At 47.4% G+C, this 24,052-nt stretch overlaps 1 protein-coding gene across 2 annotated transcripts in view; it reads right to left on the bottom strand.

Annotated features, from left to right (window-relative positions):
* Positions 1–22,163, bottom strand: part of YPEL2 (yippee like 2) — a 61,376-nt gene extending 39,213 nt beyond the window's left edge. The window contains exons 1-2 of one of the 2 annotated variants that reach the window (XM_040640912.1): positions 21,951–22,163; positions 2,053–2,366 (exon numbers count right to left, since the gene is read on the bottom strand). In XM_040640912.1, coding sequence (XP_040496846.1) covers positions 2,053–2,169 — 117 coding nt within the window. In that variant the 5' untranslated portion in view covers positions 2,170–2,366; positions 21,951–22,163. Of the gene's footprint in view, positions 1–2,052; positions 2,367–12,576; positions 12,602–21,950 lie in introns of those variants that run through there. The other variant, XM_040640913.1, reaches the window with a different exon arrangement.
* Between the last annotated feature and the right edge of the window lie 1,889 nt (positions 22,164–24,052).

The raw sequence follows: 24,052 nt of genomic DNA, 5'->3' as shown, positions 1-24,052 counted from the left end.
GATGTCGTCCCAGGTGAAAGAGGATGTAGAAAAGCTCCTGGGAGAGAGGAAAGAGGTGAAGGAAAAGGGCTGCTGTTGGCTGAGGCACAGACGCCTGAAATACCCCCATCTGCATATTCAGGGATGCTGCTTAGTTCCAAGTGCTTGGAACCGGCAAGAAACCTCACTCAGAAAGGCCAGATTGTCCACGGCCCTGAATACCAGGCTTCAAACATCAACACTGAAGGCCACTACCAGCTCCTCATGGTCCCTCTGTCCATCTTACAAGGCCCAGCTCAATACTACCTCTTCCAGAAACCCATCTTGAACATGCTCAAAGAAACTGCTCTCTCTTCTTCGAGCCTACAATTTGCATTCTTGGACAGCCTGTCTGAGTCTCAACTTCTCCATCCAGAAAATATGATTAACATCACCTACCTTGAAGTCTTCTTACGAGGGTTAAGTGAGATAACATTTATGAAGTGTCAAGTAGCAGTTTTTAGTACATAGAAGGTGCTAGAATACATTTTATTGTTACCTCAATTTCTTATGATACATAGCACTTCCTCCTGGTATTAAAAAGATGTCCTGGCTTCCATTTTCTCTGGAGATTTCCAGAAATAGGACAGCTCACATTTTGCCTCCAAATTTGCAGGCCCCCTTCCAAAGCAGAGGGGACTGACTCCTCTCTTCCCTCACTGACACAGCCTCCCCACATCCAAAATTCCAGACTTGAGGGGTTCCCACAAGATTCAAGAAGAATCTGAGACAAGATGAGTCCGTTGACAGAGAAGGAAGCTATAATATAAGGCTGGTCGGAACACAAATGGTATAAAGGAGAGTAATTAGCAGAAGCCTAAAGAAGTGAAAGTAGGCCAGAGGCCAAGACCCTGAGGGCTCCAGGGTTCAAGCTCTGTGGTAGCCCTAGAGCTTGGAATAGGCCTAGGAGGAGGACTTCTGTCCTCAGTCCTGATGTGAGAAGCCCCACAACCACAGACATGTTGTCCAAGCAGCCTCCTTCACTTCCTGACAGATCAGCCAGCTGGACAGGACTGTTCCACAACTACTGATTTTCACCCCTCTCTGGCTGGGACTACCGAGCCAGAGGCAGGGAAAAGTGATGCCACCTTTTTTAACAGTTCTTTAATTTAGTCCGGGTATGTATAAAGGTTGGTTTGTTTTTTTATTTTAATGGCATGAAATCCAGGTTCTGAGGAAGGATGCTTTTTAAAGGTAAAAGGTCCCCATGATCTCTTTCTCCTTTTCATGCAGCCTAGTAAAACCTGTTTCCCCTCCCATGGGAATTTAGGACCAGGAGGGAGGGAGTTCCCCTGAAAATGCTGCCTAAAGGAGCCAGTTCCTGGACTGCACAACTGGAATATTGGGTTTGTTGATTAACAATCCCCCCAACCCAACTTTAGGAAGCAGTTGCTAAAGCTTTTCAGGGAAAATAGGGTTCCATTCTTTCTTCTGATTATGATCAAGTGTCACACCATATTTTACCCCATGTAGAAGCCCTAAAGATCCCCGAAGCCAGTGGGTCAGCTCTTTACCAAGCCACTTTTGGTCTTCCCCAAAGGCCACCCATTTTAGTAACTCAACAGTCTTATAACCTTCCCAGGGAGCTTGGAAGGCAATATCCTCTCATCTCAGCTAAGAAGCCCCCCTGCAAGATATCCTGCCCCTACAGCCTTTCCTAGAGTCCTTTTTCCAGGCAGGCAGCACTCTGCATGGCTTTCACCCTCCAACTTGAGCTAAGCCAGCCAAGTAAAAGGTTCCAATCGCTCCTCAGCCCCGCCCCCCTCTGGGCCTACAAGCCACTAGCCCCTCAGCCTCCAAAAGGAATGACATCTAATTTCCAACATTACAAATTAAACTAGTACACCCTCCCTCCAACTCAAAGTTATCTCTCAGTTGAGTGAGACAGCCATGCAGCTTAGCCCTCCCTGGACAAAAAAATAAAGTGTAAATATCCCGGTCTCTTTGGGAGAGCTTGTAGCCTATGCAACCTTATGAGCCAGGAGTGTACCCCCACACAGAGGAGGGAAAGTACGGCCTACAGGGAACATGTACCTTGGAAATGAGTTCATCATGATTGGCCAAGTGAGCTCTGCAGTGAATGCAGCTGTAGGTCCGGTGGCAGGAGGGCAGATATGCCTGGAAAGTCTTGGATCTTGTCATCTTCACCATTGGTGCTGCTGAGCGTGGGGTGAACTCTGGAGTGGCCCACGAGGCACTCCCACAGGATGGGTCGCACGGGAAACACCGGAAGACACAGGTAAAGGCCGTGGTTTGGCAGGGGGTGGGTGTGGGGCAGGCTCCACACACTGGTGATGTCTTCAGAGGAAGGACCCTCACGCAGAGGTCGAGGGCTGGTTCTCAGCAGCCTGCAGTGCCAAGATAAGGGGAATATCATTAGCTGATGGAACAGGGCTTCCGCAATCAAGTAGAATCCAACCGCCACCCAAGAGAGGACATTTACAGGAAGAAATACCCCTTGTCTGTTTCTTACCATCATTGCCAAGATGCCCAATTATGAGAAAGAAACTACTGGAGATCCCGCTGTTGCTTCTTTTCCAGGGTTGGAGGCTCTCAACCCAGGGTTCTCAGCAGTTACCCTAGGTACCCTCCACCAACATTCAGAAACTGGCAAGATCACCATTCTTAGGGAACCCAAGAAGAGGCCAGGATTAAGGATGGGCCACCTATAGCCCCAGGGAGAAGACTCCTAACAGGCCTCCTTTTCTGAGCCAACCAAGATGAAGGACTAAATGAAAAAGTTTAGCCTTTACAAAGTCACTGTATCAACAGTCACGTATGTATTTCTCATCCATCTCCGGATGCCAGGAGTCTTCCAACACTTAAAACCACCACCTACAGGGGTGTCTGAGTGGCTCAGTCGGTTAAGCAGCTGCCTTGGGCACAGGTCATGATCCCAGGACCCTGGGTCCTGGGATCAAGCTCCACATCAGGCTCTCTGCTCAGCCTCTCATCAGAGTCTGCTTCTCCCTCTACCCCTGCTCCTGCTCTCTCTCATGCTCTCACAAATCAAATCTTAAAAAAAACAAAAAGCAAAAAACAAAACAAAACAAAAAAAAAACCCACCACCTACAGAGGTAACAAACCCCACACCACTCTTTGCTTGGGACTAAGCATGATACAAGGATCAAGTTCCCAACCAACAGGGGCCCTCAAAGCTAGCCAGCTCTTTTGGGAGAAATGATTTCCTTTGCCATACCTTGCCCAGAAATAGATGCTCAGTACTTTTTTGTTTGAAAAGCGAGCAAGCAAGCAAATGAATGAAACAAATGGCATAATCAGATTCCTGCATCTAAAATTCACAATGACAGTGAATTTTACCAGAATTTGTCCTCAACCCTCAAAGTTTCCATTAGTCATCCCACAGCACCAAACATCTCTCCTGCCATTGCCTCAGCAATTTTATTCTACTGGGAATCAAGGACACTGAGAAAGTGGGTGGTTTCCGGGCTATGTCCAAGGAAAGGTCTGAGGGCAAAGCCCCAAGGTCCAATACACACTCTGCTTCTCTGGCTTCCCTGCCTAAAGCTTCTGGACCTGCCTATTCCTTGGGCTTCAGTAACAGGGGTGGTGTTCCCACTTGCCTACCTCCCAGGAGAGTCACAGCGTTAATTAATGCCTGTATCATGCTTTGAAGATGAAATTATTTAGAGAGACGGGGGAGGAAGACAAACAAAATCAGATCTTCTTTGCTGGATTATGTCTGGGATCCATCTGGATGTTTAGAGAAAGCTGCAAATCATAGTTCTCTTTTTCCTCTAAACCTTACTAACCAAATCTTTCCAAAGGGACGCTGGATGCTGTCCTCCTCTCTGACATTCTTCCCACCACAGCGGTCACTGAAAGTCACTGTACCCCTGGGACTCTGTACATCTTCCTGAGTGGCCAAAAACACTGCCCAGCACTAGGCTGAAGGATAACAGTGGTCACTACTCTTACCCTGCATGTCCCATGTGCGGTCCTGAGCCACGCAGGGTGACCAACTACACGTGAGACGTCCAACTGTTAAGGGATTCAGACCTACATGTGGCCAGGCATAGTGTCTTCCCTGCTTGGTCCACCCACCGCTTTTTTTAAAGATGTGAAATCAGGTGACACTGAACATTACAGAAATACTTGGAAGAATATGGAAGGGAGAATTAGTTTCCCCAGCTTTGCCTCAGAGTTAGGCCTGGCCATAACAGGAGATGAGGAAGGAAGACACATGACCCCTTGGGTCCAGAGCCCTTCCTTCTCACCCTGGACATCCTCTGATAGTGAGTGAGTGTGGTCAAACCAAAGCCCATGGTAGAGCAATGGTATCGGGTGTTGAGGGCACTGAGCTGTTACAGGTGGTAGAAAGGGCCAACTGCCCTCCCTGAGGTTTCCTGAAATACCCTTGAACTTTCCCTGTCTCGCTCTCAGGAAGGGCAGTATCTCCAGGAAACGAAGGGGTGGTAGGTCAGGGTAAGGAATAGGAAAGACAGGCAGGGAAACGAGCTGGAAGCTTGCCCCAGGCCAGCTTCTGAAGTCTACAGCCTTCGCTGCCCAGTGGGGAGCACTCGGAGAATGGGTCCCATCAGTGTTATACAAACACTAAAGGAAGAAAAGGAAACAACGAGCCCTGGCTGCCAGTCTGGGTTTACAGAGCAGCCACAGAGTCTGTTTTCTTATACATGCAGACAGCTTCTAAATTATGCATTTCCCCAGAGTAGAATTATTTCTTCTCTCACTTCTCTTCTGTAGGAAACAAAAAAAAAAAAAAAAAAAAAGTTTGCAGGCAGGGGTTTCTGGTTATGCTCAGCTTCAAATCTGAATTCTGAAACTTGTTCAAAGCTACCTTCTGAGGAAGAAGCATTTATGGTCTGTCCTAAATGTGAACATGTCACATACAAACACACACCCATGCATACATTCATCACACCCCAAAGCTCTAAACTTAAAAAGACAAGAGAAGAATCGACCCCATAAGCAACGTCCCAATCTGCTTGGTGCTGGAGAAACCAGGAGAGCCTAGCCAGCCGGCATGAGATTCTGCTGTTCCAGGGTCACTCTGCTCCTCTCCCTCTTTCACAAGAATTCACAGGCATCCAAAATGGAACGCCTTCCCCGAGAAGAAAGGAAAGAAAAAGTGGCTTGTTGAAATATGCATCTTGTCCAACCACGACAGGGCAAGCTGGAAGCAATGAGAGGATTGAGTAGAAAGCAAGCTGAAGCATTATCAAGAGAGGGTCCTCGTGCATGAGAAGAGAGAGAGTAGGCTGTCACAGAAAAGAGATGACAGCTTGGTCTGAAAAATAATCACCTCTGTCTTCTTCCCTCCTAAGGGAAAATTTTAAAAGCTGCTTCTTTGAGTCAATCCTTAGGAAGGAAGGTAAAATAGACGGATTTTTTATTTTTTAAGTTTTTTAAAAAGATGTTATTTGAGAGAGAGAGAGAGTGGGAGCATGAGCAGGGGGAGGGGCAGACAGAGGGAGAGGGACAAGCAGGCTCCCTGCTGAGTGGACCCTGAGATCATAACCTGAGTTGAAGTTGTCAGATGTTTAACCAACTGAGCCACCCAGGTGCCCCTGAGTTTTTTTCTTCAAAGGAAGAAATGAAGGGTATGGGGCTGCAGAACTCACCACATTTTGACCTTTGGACTCTGGTACTTGTAATGGGGCCATAGGCTCCATGGGGCTTCATGAGTCCAACTCGTGGAGTCCAACGTACTGTGGAGTCCAAATTGATTTCCAACAATAATCAAATGAGCTCAATATTTAAAAGCCTCAGGGCACATGTACAAATTAAACACCATTTTAAGTGAAGCAATAATCCATCACAGTGGAAATTAAAGGAAGATTTGCTACCACCCCCAGCTGCTCCTGCTGATCAGCATGGAAAGCAAAGATGTGAACTATTATGATTAAAAACAAACGCCTCAGATACTGCACTTTGAGAGCCAGAAGCACAGGGAGCACACAGCGAACCTGGCTGTCTCACCTGACAGGCCTTTTCCACAAGGAGCCACAATGGCAGCTGGAACTCAAAGGAGAAACTTCGTGTCCCCAGGATGGAGGGATAGGAAGTACGGATGCTCTAGGTAAGCCATAAAGGAACTGGATGAATGAGGTGGGAGACAAGGGGCCACAGAATGCGTTGGGCTCAGGTCATGATCCCAGGGTCCTGGGATCGAGCCCTGCACTGGGCTCCCTGCTCAGCAGGGAGTCTGCTTCTCCCTCTCCCTGCCGCTCCCCTTGCTTGGGTACCCTCTCTCTCTGTCAAATAAATAAATAAAATCTTAAAAAAAGAAAAGGAACTGAGAAGGTGGAACTCACTAGGGGAAGTAACACCTCTAGCCACAGGAGGGGACCATCCCACTGCTGTTTTTGTTGAGTGTGTGGTGGAGTGTGAACAAAGACTGCCTGGAAAAGAAGTGGGCTGTGGAATCACAAACCGCATCTACCCCTTTCTAGCTCAGTGACCTTCGGCAAGTTATTCAACCACTGGACCCTCAGTGCCCCCAACCAATACCAACATACGCAGGGTTATGAGCAGCAAACAAGAGGCTGTCCGAGCATACACAGTGCAGACACGCAATACACACCACCGTTACAACTATTATTACCCTTAGTGGTCAATTAAAAAAAAAAAAAAACATGCTGCTGCTTATAAAAGGAAGAAAAAGAAAAAGGAGGCCTGACAGTTACACTGCTACTTCTATGAGGACACTCTGGCTTGTCCTCAGGCATCACAGGAGATGGTACTATTGGGGTGACGTTTCTCCACACCTAGATCTGACTTCTCAAGGTGAGACAGGAGGTGACGACACTGGAGGAGCCATAGGAGAGTTTCCCTAATTGCTACTTAGGTCCTTCTAAGAGGTGGCTTCCTCAGGGGCCATGCTCTCACAGGCCCTAGGGGAGTACCAAGAACATCCCATCTCTGACTTACACAGCCCTAGCAGGCCTCTTTTCCCCCTGAAATCCACCTTCTGCCTTTTAGCCAGTCCTACTTAAAAAGCAGATTTGACCATGACCACTCTCATGGCCTTCAGAAAGACAATACTGGGCAGTGGTTTAGAAGATGGGTTCTAGAAACTTACTCAGGGGTTTCAAATCTCAGTTTTATCCTATACAAGCTGTGTGACCTTGGGAAAGTTTATTTAACCTCTCTGGACCATGCTTTCCTCACAGGAAAATAGGAATAATAATATCAACCTCATAAGGCTCTGTGAGGATTAACTAAGCTAATACCCAGCATGTGCACCTGGCATACAGTAAGTGCACAATAAAGTTCCGAGTGTGTGTCACCACTGACAACCATCTACCATCGACACCCACGAACTGCTTCAGACTCTTCTCTACCACCTCATCCTCTACACTCCCATCTTTTAAACTGACATTTAAGGGTCTACCATGTGTCAGGGACTCTCCTAAGTGCCCCAATTTGGCAACCAAACTCTTTTAGTTCCCCCTAATAGACCACACTTTATATACCTTTGCACAGTTTCCTTGATGCCATTCCCTCAGCCTGAGGCATCCTTCCCACCTCTCCTCACCAGGCCCTTTAACTTGTCCATTAAGACTCAGCTCAAATGCCACCTCCACATGGGGCTTATTGGTCCTTCCTCTGGGCTCACCTCTATCTTAACTCTCATCCTATGGAAACTAAAATTATCCTTTTCTGCCTCTGTATCCTCTACTAGAGGTAAGCTCCAAGGGTAGGGACCACATTCTTGTACTCCCTGAACTCAGCAGCACACAGCATACGGTAGCAGCCATTACTGAACTGAACTCCCTCTGCGTCCCATGGGGCTGCTGACTAGACCTGTCCTACACCCGTGTGGGTAGCAGACATGATTGAGGCCCCTCCCTTCCCCATCCAAATAATGAGGTAGGAGGCGAAGCTACTCTGGGTCCCCAAGGCCCATGAAATACTATTCTCCGCGACTGCCCCCACTCAGATCTTGTGCCGAGATGCCCAGAACTATGGTTCTTCTGGGCTACAGAAGATGTTCTAAGTCCTGGGTGTTAATCAAATCCAGGCCCATTCTTTGCCTTTGTAGGGGCTAGGTTACATATATACATGTACTGGGAAAGGGAGAAGTCCTGATTAGAGGCAATAAAAGGCGGGCAGTGGTAAAGGACCAGATGAGCCATTTCTAGGACTGGGAGGCAGAAAAGACACAACGTCTGTGGAAGGCCTCTATCCCAGGAGGAAGGTCCTCCTTCCCCATTCCTAATCTCACCAGAATCCTGAACCCAGACCAGGGAGCCAAGAGACCCAGTTTCCCTGGACCATCAGGTGAGTGGCTGGAGGTGTCATCCACTCTAAGGGATTACAGGATCTAGAGGCCGACGGACTTGGGGTCCAGGCTCGGTTTTTCTCACTAGCTGTATCACCACTGGGCAAGTTGCCTGAAGAGGAGTAACACCACTGCCTACCTCATGGAGGAGACAAAAGGAATCAAATGAGATACTGCAAGTGGAGCAGCATTCAGCAGAGCACCTGGCGCCTGAGTTAGCATTCAATAACCCTCATTAGCTGTAATCGTCCTCACCAGCAAGGGAGAGAAAGTGCGGGAATGGCTCCTAGGCCCAAATGAGCAGCGTTCTGTCTCCCATGCTGACTCCTGGTGGGCAGAGGGTTGGGGCCTAAATTAATGCACTTAAAGGTACACTGTGGTGTCAGCAGGTTTTTGTGGCTTAGTGGGGGATCTGACTGCTGTATCATTCCAAACAACAGGCCACTCCATCACTTAGCACAGTGGAAAAGTCACCTCTGCGGCCCACACTGACTCAACTACTCCCAGGATGGGGCCACTACTGAAAACTCTACTGAAATGCTCCTATTATAACTACCGTAGGGCTGATGAGCAAGGCACACAGGAAAATCACTGTCATCATTTCAAAGTTACCCACTGTAGAGCACCGGACCCAGGGGGTACTTCACTTCAAATTCATCCAGATGATGATAAAAGACAGCGTGGATAGTCAGGGAACCACTCTCTTTCATAAACAAAGCCAGCCATTCATCTGTACCCAGGACACAGGGCCTAGTCTTGACTTCACAGGGATTATCTGTCAGATGATAATCCTACATGAGCTCTAGGATCCTTCGGCTCTTAAAGTCCTGATTCCACGTTGTAATGTCGTCTCTGCCAGCCACATCCTGCCCCAGAGCACACTATCCACCCACCACCCTTCACTGTGGTTAAGACCTTGATTTCATCGAGGTCACAGAACATGTTAATCGTGCGGAGTCCACTCAGAAATGGCTGCTGGACGGTGCCTTTGCAACATCTGTTAGCAGAGCAATATATTACCACATGGCCCTTAGTGCAGTACTCTGCCTGGGGAGGTCCCCACATGAGGCCTGCATCCGTGTCCACATAGAGAAGAGGTGAACATCCTGACACTTGCATGTAATTCACTAAATATCAGATAGAAGTAGCTGTTACTAGCTGGCTATGAAGAGATCAGATATTACTTTGGGTTGTTTCTACAATTTCAATAAAAAAAAACAAGCAATGTAAAAAGCCCAACCTGTCTGAAGATTCATTACCAAGGACACTTGACCAAAGTTCATCAATGGCTTCCTTCTTTTTCTTACACAACTCCCAACTCCAAAAAGGATTTAAGGTAACTTACAAAAACATAAACAATACTTTTAAAACAGATGAAGAAATTACAGCAAGAAAAAGAGAAGAACACAAGGAAGTCAGGACAGAGAAACGCATGCTATTAAGTTGCCAGATATTTACTGAATTTCGACTGTGTATTTGGCTTTGAGCTCCCCAGTAAGCAAGGCAGAAAAGAAAATCAGTAGTTACAAGATTTACAGTTCCTATAAATCTTGGTTGTTCAAGCTACAGATTTTCTAAGAGACATTTCTCTTGTGGGTGGTTGCAGAGGAGATGATGAGCAGTGAACCCAGTAGACAAGATCCTCAGCACAGATCAACCATTCCTACCATAAAACTCTTCTTGCAAGACTGTTTCTTAGAGGTCCCTCCATGAAAATGCACAGCGTAACAGTTAACACCACAGGGCAATTCAGTAAAAGGGACTCTATGTGGGGGTCAAATCAGGGCAGCCCAAGAACACGGCTTTCTGATGATCTGGCTGGATCCAGTGATATAGGCTCTGAGAGGAATGGAAGAGCTACAGAACCTTCTGGCAAAGCTCCATGAATATCATTTATCACAACCAGGCTTTTGAGTTACAAAAACATGGGCAGCCTCCAACATGCCAAGTCCAAACACTAATACTTTTGAATGTTAACACTATTTGGCCGTGGTGTTGCATTCAGTTAGTTCTCTTGTGGTTGGTTCAGCCTACTTTTTCCCTTAAACTCTTCCCTTCTGCACCTCATGGTGCCTCTCCCGCTTCGCTCCCTCTAGGCCTCCATCTCCTGGCTGCTCTTCCTTCCTCCGACTCCTTGGAGGTGCTTCTACCATGTGCCTGACTGCCTGCTCCCCATGGACATCCTCAACCACAACCAAGTCTTCTAAACCTCTGCCTCCCGCCCCTGAAGCCTGGATCCCTTTCTAAAGGATCCCTTTCTAAAGGAAGGCACTTCAAACCAAACGCATCCAAAGCCAGCACCATCTTTCCCCTTCCCCTGGCTCCTACCACCTTCACGCTAATTCTGTTCCTTTCTCTCTGAAGGCCCAGTTGCCAAAGCAGTCAAGACCCTTTAGTCTCTCTCCCTTCAACGTCATACTCTGTCTAGGGGACCAATGGTCCTGGCTCTGTAATCCAGTCTCCCACAACCATCTTCACAGCTACGGCCAGCAGCACTATGTGAGCCCTACTCTCCCTCATTCTGAACTCACGTGATGGCTTCCTAAGCTGGTCTCCCTGACTCAGCTCTTACCTCTCCAGCACATTCTAGAATTCTATTTATACAACACAATCTGATCACATCTCTCATGTTTCAAAACTTCCAGTGGTTTCCTAGCAGCCTATAGGACAAGGTCCAACCCCTCAGGAGGCACCAAGAAACTGGGCTGATTCTCCTTATCTTCACCATCACCTTCCCACCTCACTCCAAACCTGTTTCCCCAGCAGACCCAGCTTGTTCACTACCTTTTCCCAAGTTGGTTCAGCCTCTTGCAAAGCCTTAACCTATCTTCACCGCCTGGTAAATGCCTGCTCATCCCTTAATACCCAAGTCAGACCCTAGGCAGAGGTGGTGGCCCCCCTTTTTCCAGCATGCAAAAAACTCTTTTCTCCGAATGGTGTCCCATCACACTATTCACATCTGTCTCCCAGACTGGGAGCATCCTGAAGTTCAAAGCCAGTCTTTAACGCCCCTTGGTTTCCCCAGGACTCCTAGTCTCAGGCACATCAGTCTCTTTTTTCCCCTCCGGAGAGTCTTGATAAATGGTAATTAACTGATAGGATGCCTGCGTGGCTCAGTTGGTTAAGCGTCTGCCTTCAACTCAGGTCATGATTCCAGAACCCTGGGATCAAGTCCCACATCGGGCTCCTTGCTCAGCGGACAGCCTGCTTCTCCCTCTGCCTGCTGATCCCCCTGCTTGTGCTCTCTCTCTGACAAATAAATAAAATACTTTTTAAAAAATGGTAATTAACTGAGTAAAACGAGTGACCATCAGTGAAACTGTGCTGCCCTGCAAAGCTGATATTTTTAATCTTACTTAAACACTTGCCAGTACATTTAAAATATCTAAATCTGGCCATTACATGGGACTCACACACCATTAACGCTCCACAAAGTTAAAAAGCCAGCAAACTCCTGTGACGTCAACTCGCTTGGGCTGGCAGATGGGAGCATGACACTCAGTACTGTGGAGCCATGGCTCCAATGTGACACACGACAAGGCCCTCCAATGCCTTTACTTGAGTGCTGTCTGATGGCAGAAACATTTCCCATTTCACCTCGCCTGGCCCTTCACACCATCTGTGTGCCACTGGGCAGCTTCCCAAGGGACCCTCCCCAGACTGGCATGGACTTCTGACCCCTGGAGAAACCCTCAGACTTCTAACCCACGAAGCTTCTTTCTCCCAGGGTGGTCCCCACAAAACCCCCAGGGCAGTCTGAGGAGGAGAAAAATGAACTGTCAGATTTGGTTCAGGCCAGCAAGGAAAGGGGTCCCTCGACCCTGCCTCTCAACTCCATGTTCAAAACAAGGCCAGATCTGCCCTTTTCCTCCAGCCCCCCGAGACTGCTGCCCTCAGCATGGGTCCTTTGTTTTTTATCTAGCCAGGCTCAGAGAAGACAATCCTGGTTAAAACAAAACAAATACATTTTTCTCATCATCTGGGACCCCAGAGAGGGACTGGGTCCATCCCTCTGCCCCCAGACAGGGCACCACTTGAACCACAACGTAAAAACAGTCATTTACATGTATCAAGAAAACAACATTTTGGGGACACCTGGGTGGCTCAGTTCGTTAAGTGTCTGCCTTCAGCTCAGGTTATGATCCCGGAGTGCTGGGATCGAGCCCCACATCAGGCTCCCTGCTCATCAGTGGGGAGTCTGCTTCTCCCTCTCCCTCCCTGTTCATGCTAATAAATAAATAAAATATATTTTAAAAAAAAGAAAGAAAGCAAGGTAAGAGATGGCAGCTGACCTTCAGAAATGACTTCACCAGGGAACCCTTCCCTTAGCCTCCACCAATGCCCGCTACCCAGGTTCCTCTTCCACAGAGCACTCTTCACAGCTGCAGTTGTATTTTACTGGGGAGATTATCTGATTGTCGTATCTCACACTCTGAAAGATCAAATATTATTTACTGAATAAATGAACGTCTTTGGACCCTGGGCACGGTGTGACCTTGATTTCTCTTTAACTGCTGCTCCCCCAGGGCACAGCTGGGGCCCCAACTAGTTACAAACCATCCCGCCCCAATCTGCCAATACAATTCTGTTGCTCAGCTGTCAGCAGGCCTTTGGCGTCCTCACTTTAATCTCCCAATTCAAATAAATCCAGAACTCTAGACTCTGACATCTGTGGCTGGGCTCCCCGCCTCTCCACAATTGGAATTTGGAAATTGAACTTAACAACTCGAGAGGGAAAAAAAGGGCAGACGACTTTCAAAAGGATGCCTGTATGTCTAAAGTCCCAAGCATCCTCAGCTCGAAGATGGATGTATTTTGTCCTAAGAATTATTAAACTGCCATCTAGTATTGCCATCTATTGAAGAAGAAAAGGAGGAGGATGGGAGAAAGACTGATTCTAGAGCAGATTTCTGGATTTGTCCTGCTACGGGAATGCAAGATAGATTTTAGGAAGAATTGTAACTTCTTTTCCTTTCAGGCCTGGCACATCAAGGGGCTCCATGCACATTGCCCAGTGCAGCTTTTTCATATAATTTAAGAACCATTCACCAAGCTGGTTGTTTATGGGTCAGTTTTCCCACTAGATTGTGAGCCATTGCTGGTCGAAGACCACATCTGGTTAATCATCCTTCATACCCAGGGCAAAGCCTGGCTTGCAGTAAGAGCTCAGAAAGGTTGGTGGAAGGAATGTGGGAAGTGAGGGGAGGAGGGGAGGAGGAGTCATCTGAGGCCCTCCAGCAACTGTCGTAAGACTCCAGGACTCTACAGTTTATTAATTTCCTATCATGGTCCCATGAGGGGCCAAGGACTTGATATGCATTATCTCAATTAATCCTCACAACAACCCAGAGAGGCAGGCATTATGATGATTACGCTTGTTTGAAAGATGAGGAAAAAGTTCAAGAAGTTAAACAATTTGCCCAAGATCACTCCACTAGAAAGTACCAGAAGCAGAATTTGAATCCCGGGACAACAGCCTCCCCTACCCCCCATGGATCCTTCAACCCAGATGAGCCAGAGAAGAGTCTGAAGACGGGCATCCTCGGTCCTTGAGCCCTTTAGAGCAACAAGCAGAATATCTTCCAGAGGAAGAGTCTAAGTCAACTAATTATAATGCAAACAAAAATGTCAAGCTCTCTTAAAACATCTTCAAACTCTCAGGGTTGGCTCACTGCTTCAACTTTTAATTATAGAAATATGAGAAAACAAATGAGGGAAGGGAATAACCTCAACCAGAAGGTAGGACAACAGATCCATACGAAAAAGCCAGTTTTCAGTTCCTGTCATATCTTCCTGCTAAGGTGTTTTTAGCTTTAAGGTGGTAGTCATATGTAGTGATAGTTTGTTTCCTTAAGGATGAGGGGAAAAGAATCACGTAAACAAAACTAACCAAAAGCCCTATTTAATTTGCATTTATACATAGTACACATGTTTATACCATTAATACAACAAATACTGAAAGAGAATTCATTCCTACTTTATGGTCCATCTGGCCATGGATCAATTTAGGGAGGGTCCCTCAACAGACAAAAGACCAACGTAGTAAAAGATAAACAGGAGGCAAATATAATGGCTGACACATGCAGTGGCGATACAAACAAGAGAAGAAAAGGAAGTGGCAAAAATACAGTGAGGGAAAGGAGGCCAAAGGTCAAGGATGCTTAGGAGTTGGTTTCTGCTAAAGAGATCAACTATCTCAGTGATTTCCCGACCTCAGACATGTATGGGTGGGCTACCTTAAAAAAAACTTGGGAAATTTTCGGGGGTGGAGGGTTATTATTTGCTTGCTCTTATTTGATTCCCTACCTTGAAAATTCTGATTTTGCAGGCCTTTGGTTGAAATAGAAATTCTTAGGGCAGCCAGGTTTGAGAATCTCTAAGGATAGTCCCATTTTTTGAGAAAGCCTATTATCTATGTCAACTAACCATTGTTCACAGACTTGTTCTGTGAATGGAAGCAACAATCCATTTCCATGGAGTTACTCTAAACTGTAGCAATAGTGGGGTGCCTAGCTGACTCAGAACAACATGGGACTCTTGATCTCGGGGTCATGGGTTCAAGCCCCATGTTGGGTGTAGAGATGCTAAGAAAATAAATAAATAAAATTTGGGGGAAAAAAGTAAGTAAACTGTAGCAATAGTAGCCTGAGCAAAATCCCAATGTTCCCTTTCCAACATTTCATGTGCCTACCGAACATTCCCCATACATTACCTCTTAGGTTCATACCTCTGTGCCTTTGCATACACTGTTTCCCCTGGAGTGTTTTTGCATGTTTAAATCCTCATTGTTCTTCACAGCCCCATCTCCAAAACGCCTACCCTTCTTTCTGTATTTCCAAAATGACTTTAAATTCTTTATACCTTATACACTGGTTATTGACATATATGCCTTTATCACTCATATCTGAGTATATGCTCTTAGGGGAAGGGGCCATATCTTAACCCATCTTTATCTCCCAAAGGTCTTATATTATCTGTTGAATTACTATTAGCCAGGAAAATAAAGCGAAACCAAGGTTCATTTTCAGCCGTAGGCCAGAGGTTCCTCTTCTGTAGTTCAAAATAGGAATCAAAATTTTACTGACTCAGGCAGGATGTGCTCCAAGCCTATCCTCTCCTGCCCCAGGTACTCACAACCAGAACAGCATAGGAAAACAAAACAAATCATTGGGAAGGTCAATATTTCCTATGATTAAATTTCTTTCTTTCTTTTTTTTTTTAGATTTACTTATTTGTCAGAGAGACAGCCAGTGGGAGAGGGAACACAAGCAGGCGGAGTGGGAGAGGAAGAAGTAGGCTCCCAGCAGAGCACAGAGCCCGATGCGGGGCTCGATCCCAGGATCACGCCCCGAGCCGAAGGCAGACGCCTAACAACTGAGCCACCCAGGTGCCCCTATGATTAAATTTCTTATCAGATAAAATAATGCCACTTTCTTCAGTAGAACCAAACTCAGCTCCTGTCCATGCCCAGAAGACCCTATTTGAGCCTCAGTGGCACTGCCATCTGGATATCAAGCCTTCCCTCCCCAACAAGAAAGAGACAAGGGAACTCCAGACACTAGGGACTAATTTCATTCTAAGCTGGCAATCTAGTTTCAGATCAAAACCACTAAATCTGGACATACCACATTCTCAAGACCATAGAGGAAGGCTGTAGCTCAGGAAACAGAAGAGCACAGGGCTGCTGACCCAACCAGGAATGTGAGTGGTAGTGTTGTTACCTCACTGGCAGAATGTTCCTTTGCCTCATCACTGAAAGGCGGTAGGCTTTGCCTAGGATCAAGACATTATGGGTTATTTGGGGTTTTATTCAGGAGTTGACATTCTTCCAGAATGTACAGGAGTAGAAAGAACCCTGGGCCTGAAAAACAAAAGGTATCGTTTATAGTCTCTGTTTTGCCTTAATTAGCTCTGTCTTAAGCAAAAGTCCTTTTAGCTTACTTGAGCCTCAATGTTTGTATCTCTAAAATGTAAAATCTGAAATGATTTTAATACCCAAGTCAGAATCGATCCAATTAAAAAAGAATTATAAATCATTAACCTGAAATTAGAGAAACTAGAAATTACAAGGAAAAAATTAGGATGAGGGGACCTAAAGTTACCAAAGTCAGGCCACAGATTTGGCTCTGTGCTTCCTGGAACCCAAAGCAAAAAGAGAAACATGATCAGTTATACATTACCAATCGTCCACAAAGAAATATCATGCCTGTTCCTCAGGAGAGGCAAAGCTTTTTCTGGCCCTCGTTCCTGAAAGAAATTTCTCCTATTAACTACTTAAAGTACTAAGTGAAATTGTACTACTAAGTGAAATTGTAGTTTAAGGCTGCAGCAACATCAACCCTTGAGAAATGTAGTAGCATTATTAAGCTGTTTTGGACTGTGTCCCTCCGTGAAAGCAAAGGGAAGGACACCAAAGTTCATCTCAGTGAAAATTATTCTGGAGGGGCTGAGGTGATGTGGCCCAAATATGCAGCTTTCAGACTGCCCAGCTTAATCCAAGGATAAAACTAAGAATGGCCAGAGGAACAGGCAAACATGTCCATCCAAAAACTTCCATGACTTCTTCCACATGCGTGTTATCAAAAGTTGGGCAGCAATTTGTGATCAGATGATTCCTAACTTCCCCTCTAGTCTTGATAGATCTAAGGGACATGTTTGGTCTTCATTTACTGGCACTAATTTAAGCTCTGGTGGTTTTCTCCCTCTTACTGCACACTCCCAAATCAATGGGTTGGGAATTCCTGCCAAAGAGAGGAGGGAAACCTAACTGTGTTATTATTAAAAGCTAACAGCAGGGAGCCTGGGTGGCTCATTCGGTTAAGTGTGGGACTCTTGGTTTCAACTCAGGTCATGATCTCAGGGTCATGAGATGGAAACCCAAGTCAGGCTGAGCGCGTGGGCCGAAGTCAGCTTGAGAGTCTCGCCCTCTGCCCCTCTGCCCCTCTCCCCCTCCAGCACTCACTCACTCTCTCCATCTCTCTCTCTAAAATAAATACATTAAGGCTAACAGCAAGTGCTTATGTGCCAGGCTCTGTGCCTGGTTTCCTATACATCCTCTCATTTTGTCTTCCCATCAATTCTGTGTGATAGTAACTATTATTAGCCCTATCGTACAAAGAACAGAGATTTAGAGAATTTTCGCAAATTGTCCAAGGTCACAGAGCTAATTATCTAGATCTTTCTGGTTCCAAAGCCCAGGTTCTTAGCCCTACTTATAGTGCTTCCTAGTATTAATGAAATGTGATTACTGGGAGAAATGCTTATTTGTCAGAAGAGTGAAAACAAAATAAAGGTACTGGGGGAGGCAAGAGTTGTTTATTAAGAACAGAATGACAACGGAACTTTTGGAGACCCATTAAAAACTATAAAAGGGGAAAAAAATATTGTGAAAAGCGGAAATCCTGAAATAAATTCCAAGGGAACACTATCACACCCCAGGAAGAGGGAGAGAAAAAATCATTTTCCTCTTCTCCTCCTGGAAATAAAAGTATTACTTCCTACTCTTAAGAGTCTCAAAACCTTGGCTCTCTTTAGTCATTCATTCATTCTGCAGTAGGTTATGTATCCAGAGCTACCCATGCCAGGTCCTGTCAGCAGGTACTGTCAGCAGGCGGCAAGACAGACGCTCCCAAGCTTCCAATCCAGCCATCAAGGAGACAATGTATTTCCAGATGGTATTAAAGTGCCTTGAAAAAAATAAAGTTAAGGGGATTAAGAGAGGCTGAGGGGCAGGGAAGGGAGGAGCTGTTCTAGATAACTGTCCTGAGAGGGGCTCTCTTGAAACCCAAGTGAGAGAGCCAATCATGTAAAAATTTGGAGAATGGCATTCTGGATGACAAAACAACGACAAAACAAACCTTCCATGTTTTAGAAACCTGAGGAAAGCTGGCACACTTGGAGCAGACCGAAGCCAAGTGGACCAGGTAAAGACCTGTAGGAGAAGAGGGAAGAGAGGCTGGGGGAAGGGGACAGGATGTACAATGCCCCAGGGAAGGGAGCTGAATTATGTCTGAATGCAATAGGAAGCCATTGGAAAACTTTAAACAGGCGAATAGCATAATCTCATTTATTTTAAACCCTCTGGGGGCTATAGTCCCAAATCTCAGGGAAATCCCCATAGGTGTGGTCTTTAAAGATGCAAATCTCGTCTTCTGTTAAGGAAAAGATCATTGAAAACTATCAACTCTAACAAATACCTTTAGCCTGCAGGCCCTGGCTTTCCATAATTGGAGGCTCAAGTTTAAAAAAATGATTCCCCTTCCACAGCTTTAGACCCCTTCATGCTGAAGGAATGCACCTGTCAGAGCACCTAGTGGTTTGTGGATGGACCCTAGGGAAACGCCCGAGATAATTTACAAAGGAAACAGATCCTGATTCTCCATTTGAGTCCCCCCTGGACTTCTCTTCCCTCTCCTTTTCTATACTAGGATATCCTATCCTTTGCCATCCATTTGTTGCTTTCTTTTTTATTACAGGCTCAAAACTAACCATCCTAAATGTGAGTGGCTTGACCAAAATGAACATTATTCATTTCAACAATTCTACAGTTAGTATTCCCACATAAAGCATACCTTTGGCAGGAAGGACCATTGTTGAATTTGAATTTGGATTGAGTTCTATTTGAAGCTAAATGCAGCTTTGATTAATGCAAGGAAATTTCTTTTACCAACATGTTTGGACTCAGTTAAGAGGGAAACATCTAACACGTGGATTCATCAGGTGTGTGTATGTTTGTGCCTGAAGGTAGAGCCAGAGGTAACTGACAAGATTGACCTGCACACAGAAGCCAAGATGTCATCCCAGGAAAGAACGAAGGCTGAGGTAGGCAAGGTGGTCAGGGGAACCTGTGCCTCTTCTTATTAACAACTGTGACAGACAAACCCCTGACTTCCGCATACTCCCAAACAAAATCACCAGCCTGCCTGCCCTCCCCCAGGCCACATGGCCTGGAATACCCAGCTCTGAAATATCAACATTTTCTGCCAGCCAATTGTTAAAACCCCAGGCCTAATAACTATGTCACCGCCTCAAAACTATCTGAATTTTCACTGTTTTAATGACTGTAATAATCTATGAATAGTACAGCATACTCATCAGCACTACTCACAACCCCAACCCCACGCACCTAGAAACATCCAGCCATACAGAACACTGAAACAGCAGCCCTCAAGTGGACCGGGCAGGGTGGTGTGGGAGGGATGGGGGTCTTATGGCCAAGCCCTCACAGCAGCTCAAAGCAAACAACTTGGACTTTTCAAAGCCTAGGCTAGTGTGACTAGCAGATGAGTGATCTTGGGTTTGCAGAGTAGGTCACATACGTGACTAAGGCTTTGCATGCTTCATATCGAGTTAATGCCTTTCATTGTTCATTGCCCCCAATTTCCATTAGACCAGGGTTTCTTATTGACCACCTGCATCACAAGCTCATGGTCCACTTAATAAAAATGCACCCCACTGAGAATAACCATCTCCAGAGTGGACTGACAGACTGCATTTTTGAACACTATTCAGGTCATCTTTGCACACATTCAAGTTTGAGGACCTCTGCCCTAGAGCAATGTTTCTTAAACTGTGGGCCATCAACCATTGACCCATTTGGTCAAGAAATCAAATTAAAAGGCCATGACCAGTAGTTGGGGTGTTTGTTTGTTTGTTTGTTTACTTAAGAAGAAAAAACTATGTAGAGAGCACACTGCAGGTAGGAGGGCAATTGTTGCCTGGAACTTATCACAGCTGTGGACCTCAATGCAGTGATGTAAAAGGTATTCCTTACTTTGGATCTCAAAGTTTGAAACCAGTTTCCTAGAGGAAAGAAGGAAAACAGTACTCTTGTGCATGATGTTTTACTTTCCATTTTCCACCCCTCACTTCAAGCTTTTTTATTTAGTTCAAGTGTAAGATACCAAGACAGATCCCAGAAATTCTATTATCAAACCCTAAACCAATAAGGCAAATAAATTAAGGAGAGGTATAAGCCCAAGGCCCCCACTCTTGCCTGAGACCTTCACCATGAGCTGGGGATAAGGGATGGTGCCAAAGGGGAAGTTTGCACAACTCTCCTCAGGCTAGACCTGCTCCTTGGTAAAGGACTTACATAGCCACTCATATCACAGTTCAGAGGAATTACAAATGTTCCCCTTCAGGGCCAAGACAGCCTAGTTTAAGTGCTAAGGAAACGAGAAGAGGAATAGACGCAGATTCAGCCCACCTTTGTATCCTGTGGCAATGCTGAAGTCAAAGGAAAGCTAGGGAGTGGTCATCCAAGCCCACCGATTACAAGGCCTGGAGTTCCCACAACCAGGAGAGTATCGAAGAGCATCAACCATGTGAGGTCAAGACCCTCCCCAGAGCCAGTGACAGGAGTTACCTCTGGCAAGTCACTTAACTTCTAAAACCCCTACGTTCCTTGCTCTGCCCATGTTCTATCACCAAATGGGGTACAGAGAAGAGACAACTTCCTGCTTGCCCAACGCTCTAGGACAAGCAACCCCATCTTGCTGGACCAGAAGAGAAGGAACAAGAGAGGAAGAGCAAAGAAAAGATAAATAGCTAGATGTCTTGTTAGCATTTAGATGCACCATCAGCAAGGACACTTAAAAGAGCCTCAAGACTCCAAGACAGCAAATTGACAAGAAGGCGGAAACAGCCAAAACCCCAGCAAAGCCAGGAGCAGTTTCGTGTATGGTTTATGGCGGTGGGACTGTGGGAGGGTCTGCTGCTTGGGACAGAGAAAAACGGAGGACTCTCACTCACTTGGCTTTTTAAGTGCTTGTAAGCTGAGAGTGAAGTCAGAGGTGGCAGTCTCCTGGGCTTCGTCCAAAAGAACAGGTGGTTACCCCAACCCCCAACGGCAGAAAAGCCACCACTTGAGTCAAGACACCCAGAGGAGGTCAGCGGCCAAAGAGGGTGAACTTGAAGGATTGAGAGGTCGGGGCTGCCCCTCTGCGCCAGTTCCTGGGAGGTACTCGGTGGAGAGGCCCCTACATTCCGTCGGGCAGAAGACAACTCGGCGCCCACCCCCTTGGCAAGGACAGTGGGGAGGCTCCGGGAAGCTGCCAGGCAGGAACTCGGCTGCGGTTACTCGTCCCAGGGCCGGCCAAGCGCTCCTGGGAGTTTCGAGGGCTGCCAGTCCCCCACAGGCGGGGGCCCCGAGGGCTGCGCCCCCGAACCCAGTCTCTCCAGCTGAGACCCAGCGTCACCGGCCGGAGACTGGAAGCGTTCGAAACACCCCACCGACCCCCACGGAGCCCGAGCCCGCAGAAACTATGCTGAGAAGCAGCAGCGACCCGGTGTCCAAGTCCCATCCGCCAAACCACGCACTCTAGACTTGCCCGGCTCCTCGCACAACTCCCCGACCCCGACCCGGGCACCCGCGCCACCACGGGTCCCTCCGCAGGCAGCCGCCGGGGCCCGGCAGTGTTTGTAAACAAACCGGTCACGTGGCCCCGGCGGCCCGCTTCCCGCCCCCTGCGCCCGCGGCCCCCACGGGGACCCCACGCCGGACCCCGCCTCGGCGGCGCAGCGCAGAGGGCGCCGCGCGCTCCGCCGGGGCCGGGCCGGAGGGGCGACGGGACCGGTGCCCAGCGCTGGGTGCCAGGCGTCCGCGCTGACAGCGCGCCCCACGCCCACGCGCGCCCGGCCCGCGCCGCGCTCCAGCTTTGCTTACCCGGCAGCAGGCTGCCCCGTCCGGCCAGCGCAGGGCTCGGCTCCGCCGGGGTGCGCAGCAGCGAAGGACCGCCCGGCTGGCTCCCGGGCTCCGGGCGCGCTCTTAAAGCCACAGTCTCCGCCACTGCCGCCGCCGCCACTCCGCATCCCTCCGGGTCGGGGCCGGGGGCTGCCCTGTGACGGACGCGCCCCCGCGCCTATCCCCTCGCCTCAGCACATAGCAACACGCCGCGGGTTGGCTCGGCACGGCCGCAGCCCATCCGCCCCAAGCCAATCAGCGAAGGACGGAACTCCGCCCCCCGCTTCCCCAACCACCCACCCCCCACCCCTCTGCCCTGGCCGGGCTGGGGTGCGGGGAGTGCAGCGAGTGCTGGGTCTGGCCCGCCGCGGCTGAGCCGGCGGATCCTGGGTAAACAGGGCAACTGGCCCAAGGAGCAGAGAGAGTGATGAGGATGGTTGGCTTTCAGTGCCTGGGAGGAGACCGTTTATTTGCGTTTGGGGTTTGTCCCCAGGTCAAGGCTGGGATTCCTAGAACCTAGGGTTAGGAGTGGGGAGGCTATATAGTACTTAGACTGGTAGGGCCAAGACAGTAACTCCCTCCTTACACCTTAGCCATTTCTAACTCAGAGTCTAAGTTACCTGAAGAGGTTGTCAGGACCCCGGCCAGCTGAATTGAATAAGATAATGCCAAACCAGCCCAGGCCCTAGTCAGAAACAAGGCGTTTCTCCACTTTTCTCTGTTCTGCCAGTAATTTCAGCGAATTAAAAGTGGGAAAGATGTGGTAGGGGAATTGGAAGGCGCCCAGCCCCCTATTGCTGCTGATTTTCCAGAGTTTATGAAGGGAAATGCAGATGGTTAGCCTAGAAAAGTAAGATGGTCAGTGACCAGAGGGGAGGAGCCCACGTTCTGGATCAGTGTTTTTCAAGGAAAAGAAGGTTAAAAAATAAGCCCAGGCAGTCAGGAAATCCAGGAAGGCACCAGGTGGGTGGAGTGGGGCAGTCTCCCCGCAGGAAAACAGGTCAGTTTGAGAAAGAATGCTGGCAGGGGTGAGGGGAAGAGAGCAGAGCCGCCCAGCCTTTTCACTTCACCACTGAAGTTCTGCAGTTCCTCAGAGAGCAGTAGGAAGCCCCATGTTTTATTGAGCAGCTCTCAGGATCTGAGATGTGCCTGGAGGTACAGCTAATTCCACCCCCTTCCATATACTGGTTTGCACATAAACTGAGAATGTTAACTGGGGTAGATCCCCAGGTGGCTCTAACTTCACCTGCAACTATACCCAGCTGTCTTTAAGATACATCTGATTTAGTTACTACACATTGCATTCGTATCGTGTTAAGTTACTTTGCATGGTTGGATGTGAATCCAGTCCTAATGTCAGTAAGATGTTCGTAAAAACAAAAATACCTCAAATTCATTCATTACATATGTATCAGTCTCAAATTTGCAGTTTGGGTGTAAGCAGGAGCACCAGATCACTGTCACATGTTCACATTTGACAAACTTGGAAAGTCTAAAGCTGGAGGGGGAAAAAAAAGCTTTTCAGATAAGAAAGAATCATGAACAAGAAAGGTTTAACAATCCTTTAAGTAAAATGTGGTGGACTCTTTAGATTATCAAGAAGTTGATTTCTAGCCCTGACGTGCCTTCTGGGCAAATTTCTTTGTCTCGCTAGGCCTTCGTTTTCACAGTTGAAAACAAAGAAGATTGAGATAGCATGATCTCTAAAGTCCCTTCCCTTCCAAAATTCTAAGGCAGGCCAGGAAGTCAAACTTGTTACAACATTTCAGCAATATTCTCCTAGTGAATATTTGTGTTGCCAGATCAACACCCCCCAACAGTAGATGCTGCATTGGTTTAACACCCTAGGATACCAGGATGTTATGTAACAAGATTGGTGGCTACTGTTTCTGTTTAAATAAAAGATAACGTTAGCTAAGGAGGACAAGCCTGGTGCAGTGGTTCAGAGGGAGATCTGAGGACCCCTGCAGGCCTGTGGTGTGTATGCCGTGGACAGAAGAAGGGAACAGGACAGTAGGACCAGGCGACAATAGAACCAGCCAGCCCGCCAAGGACAACAAAAAAATATTTAATAAGCCTGATCA

Source organism: Ursus maritimus, unplaced genomic scaffold (genome assembly GCF_017311325.1).
Source record: "Ursus maritimus isolate PB19 unplaced genomic scaffold, ASM1731132v1 scaffold_24, whole genome shotgun sequence".
NCBI lineage: Eukaryota > Metazoa > Chordata > Mammalia > Carnivora > Ursidae > Ursus > Ursus maritimus.
The sequence above is the reverse complement of the archived record's forward strand: the minus strand, read 5'-3'. Positions and strand labels throughout refer to the sequence as shown.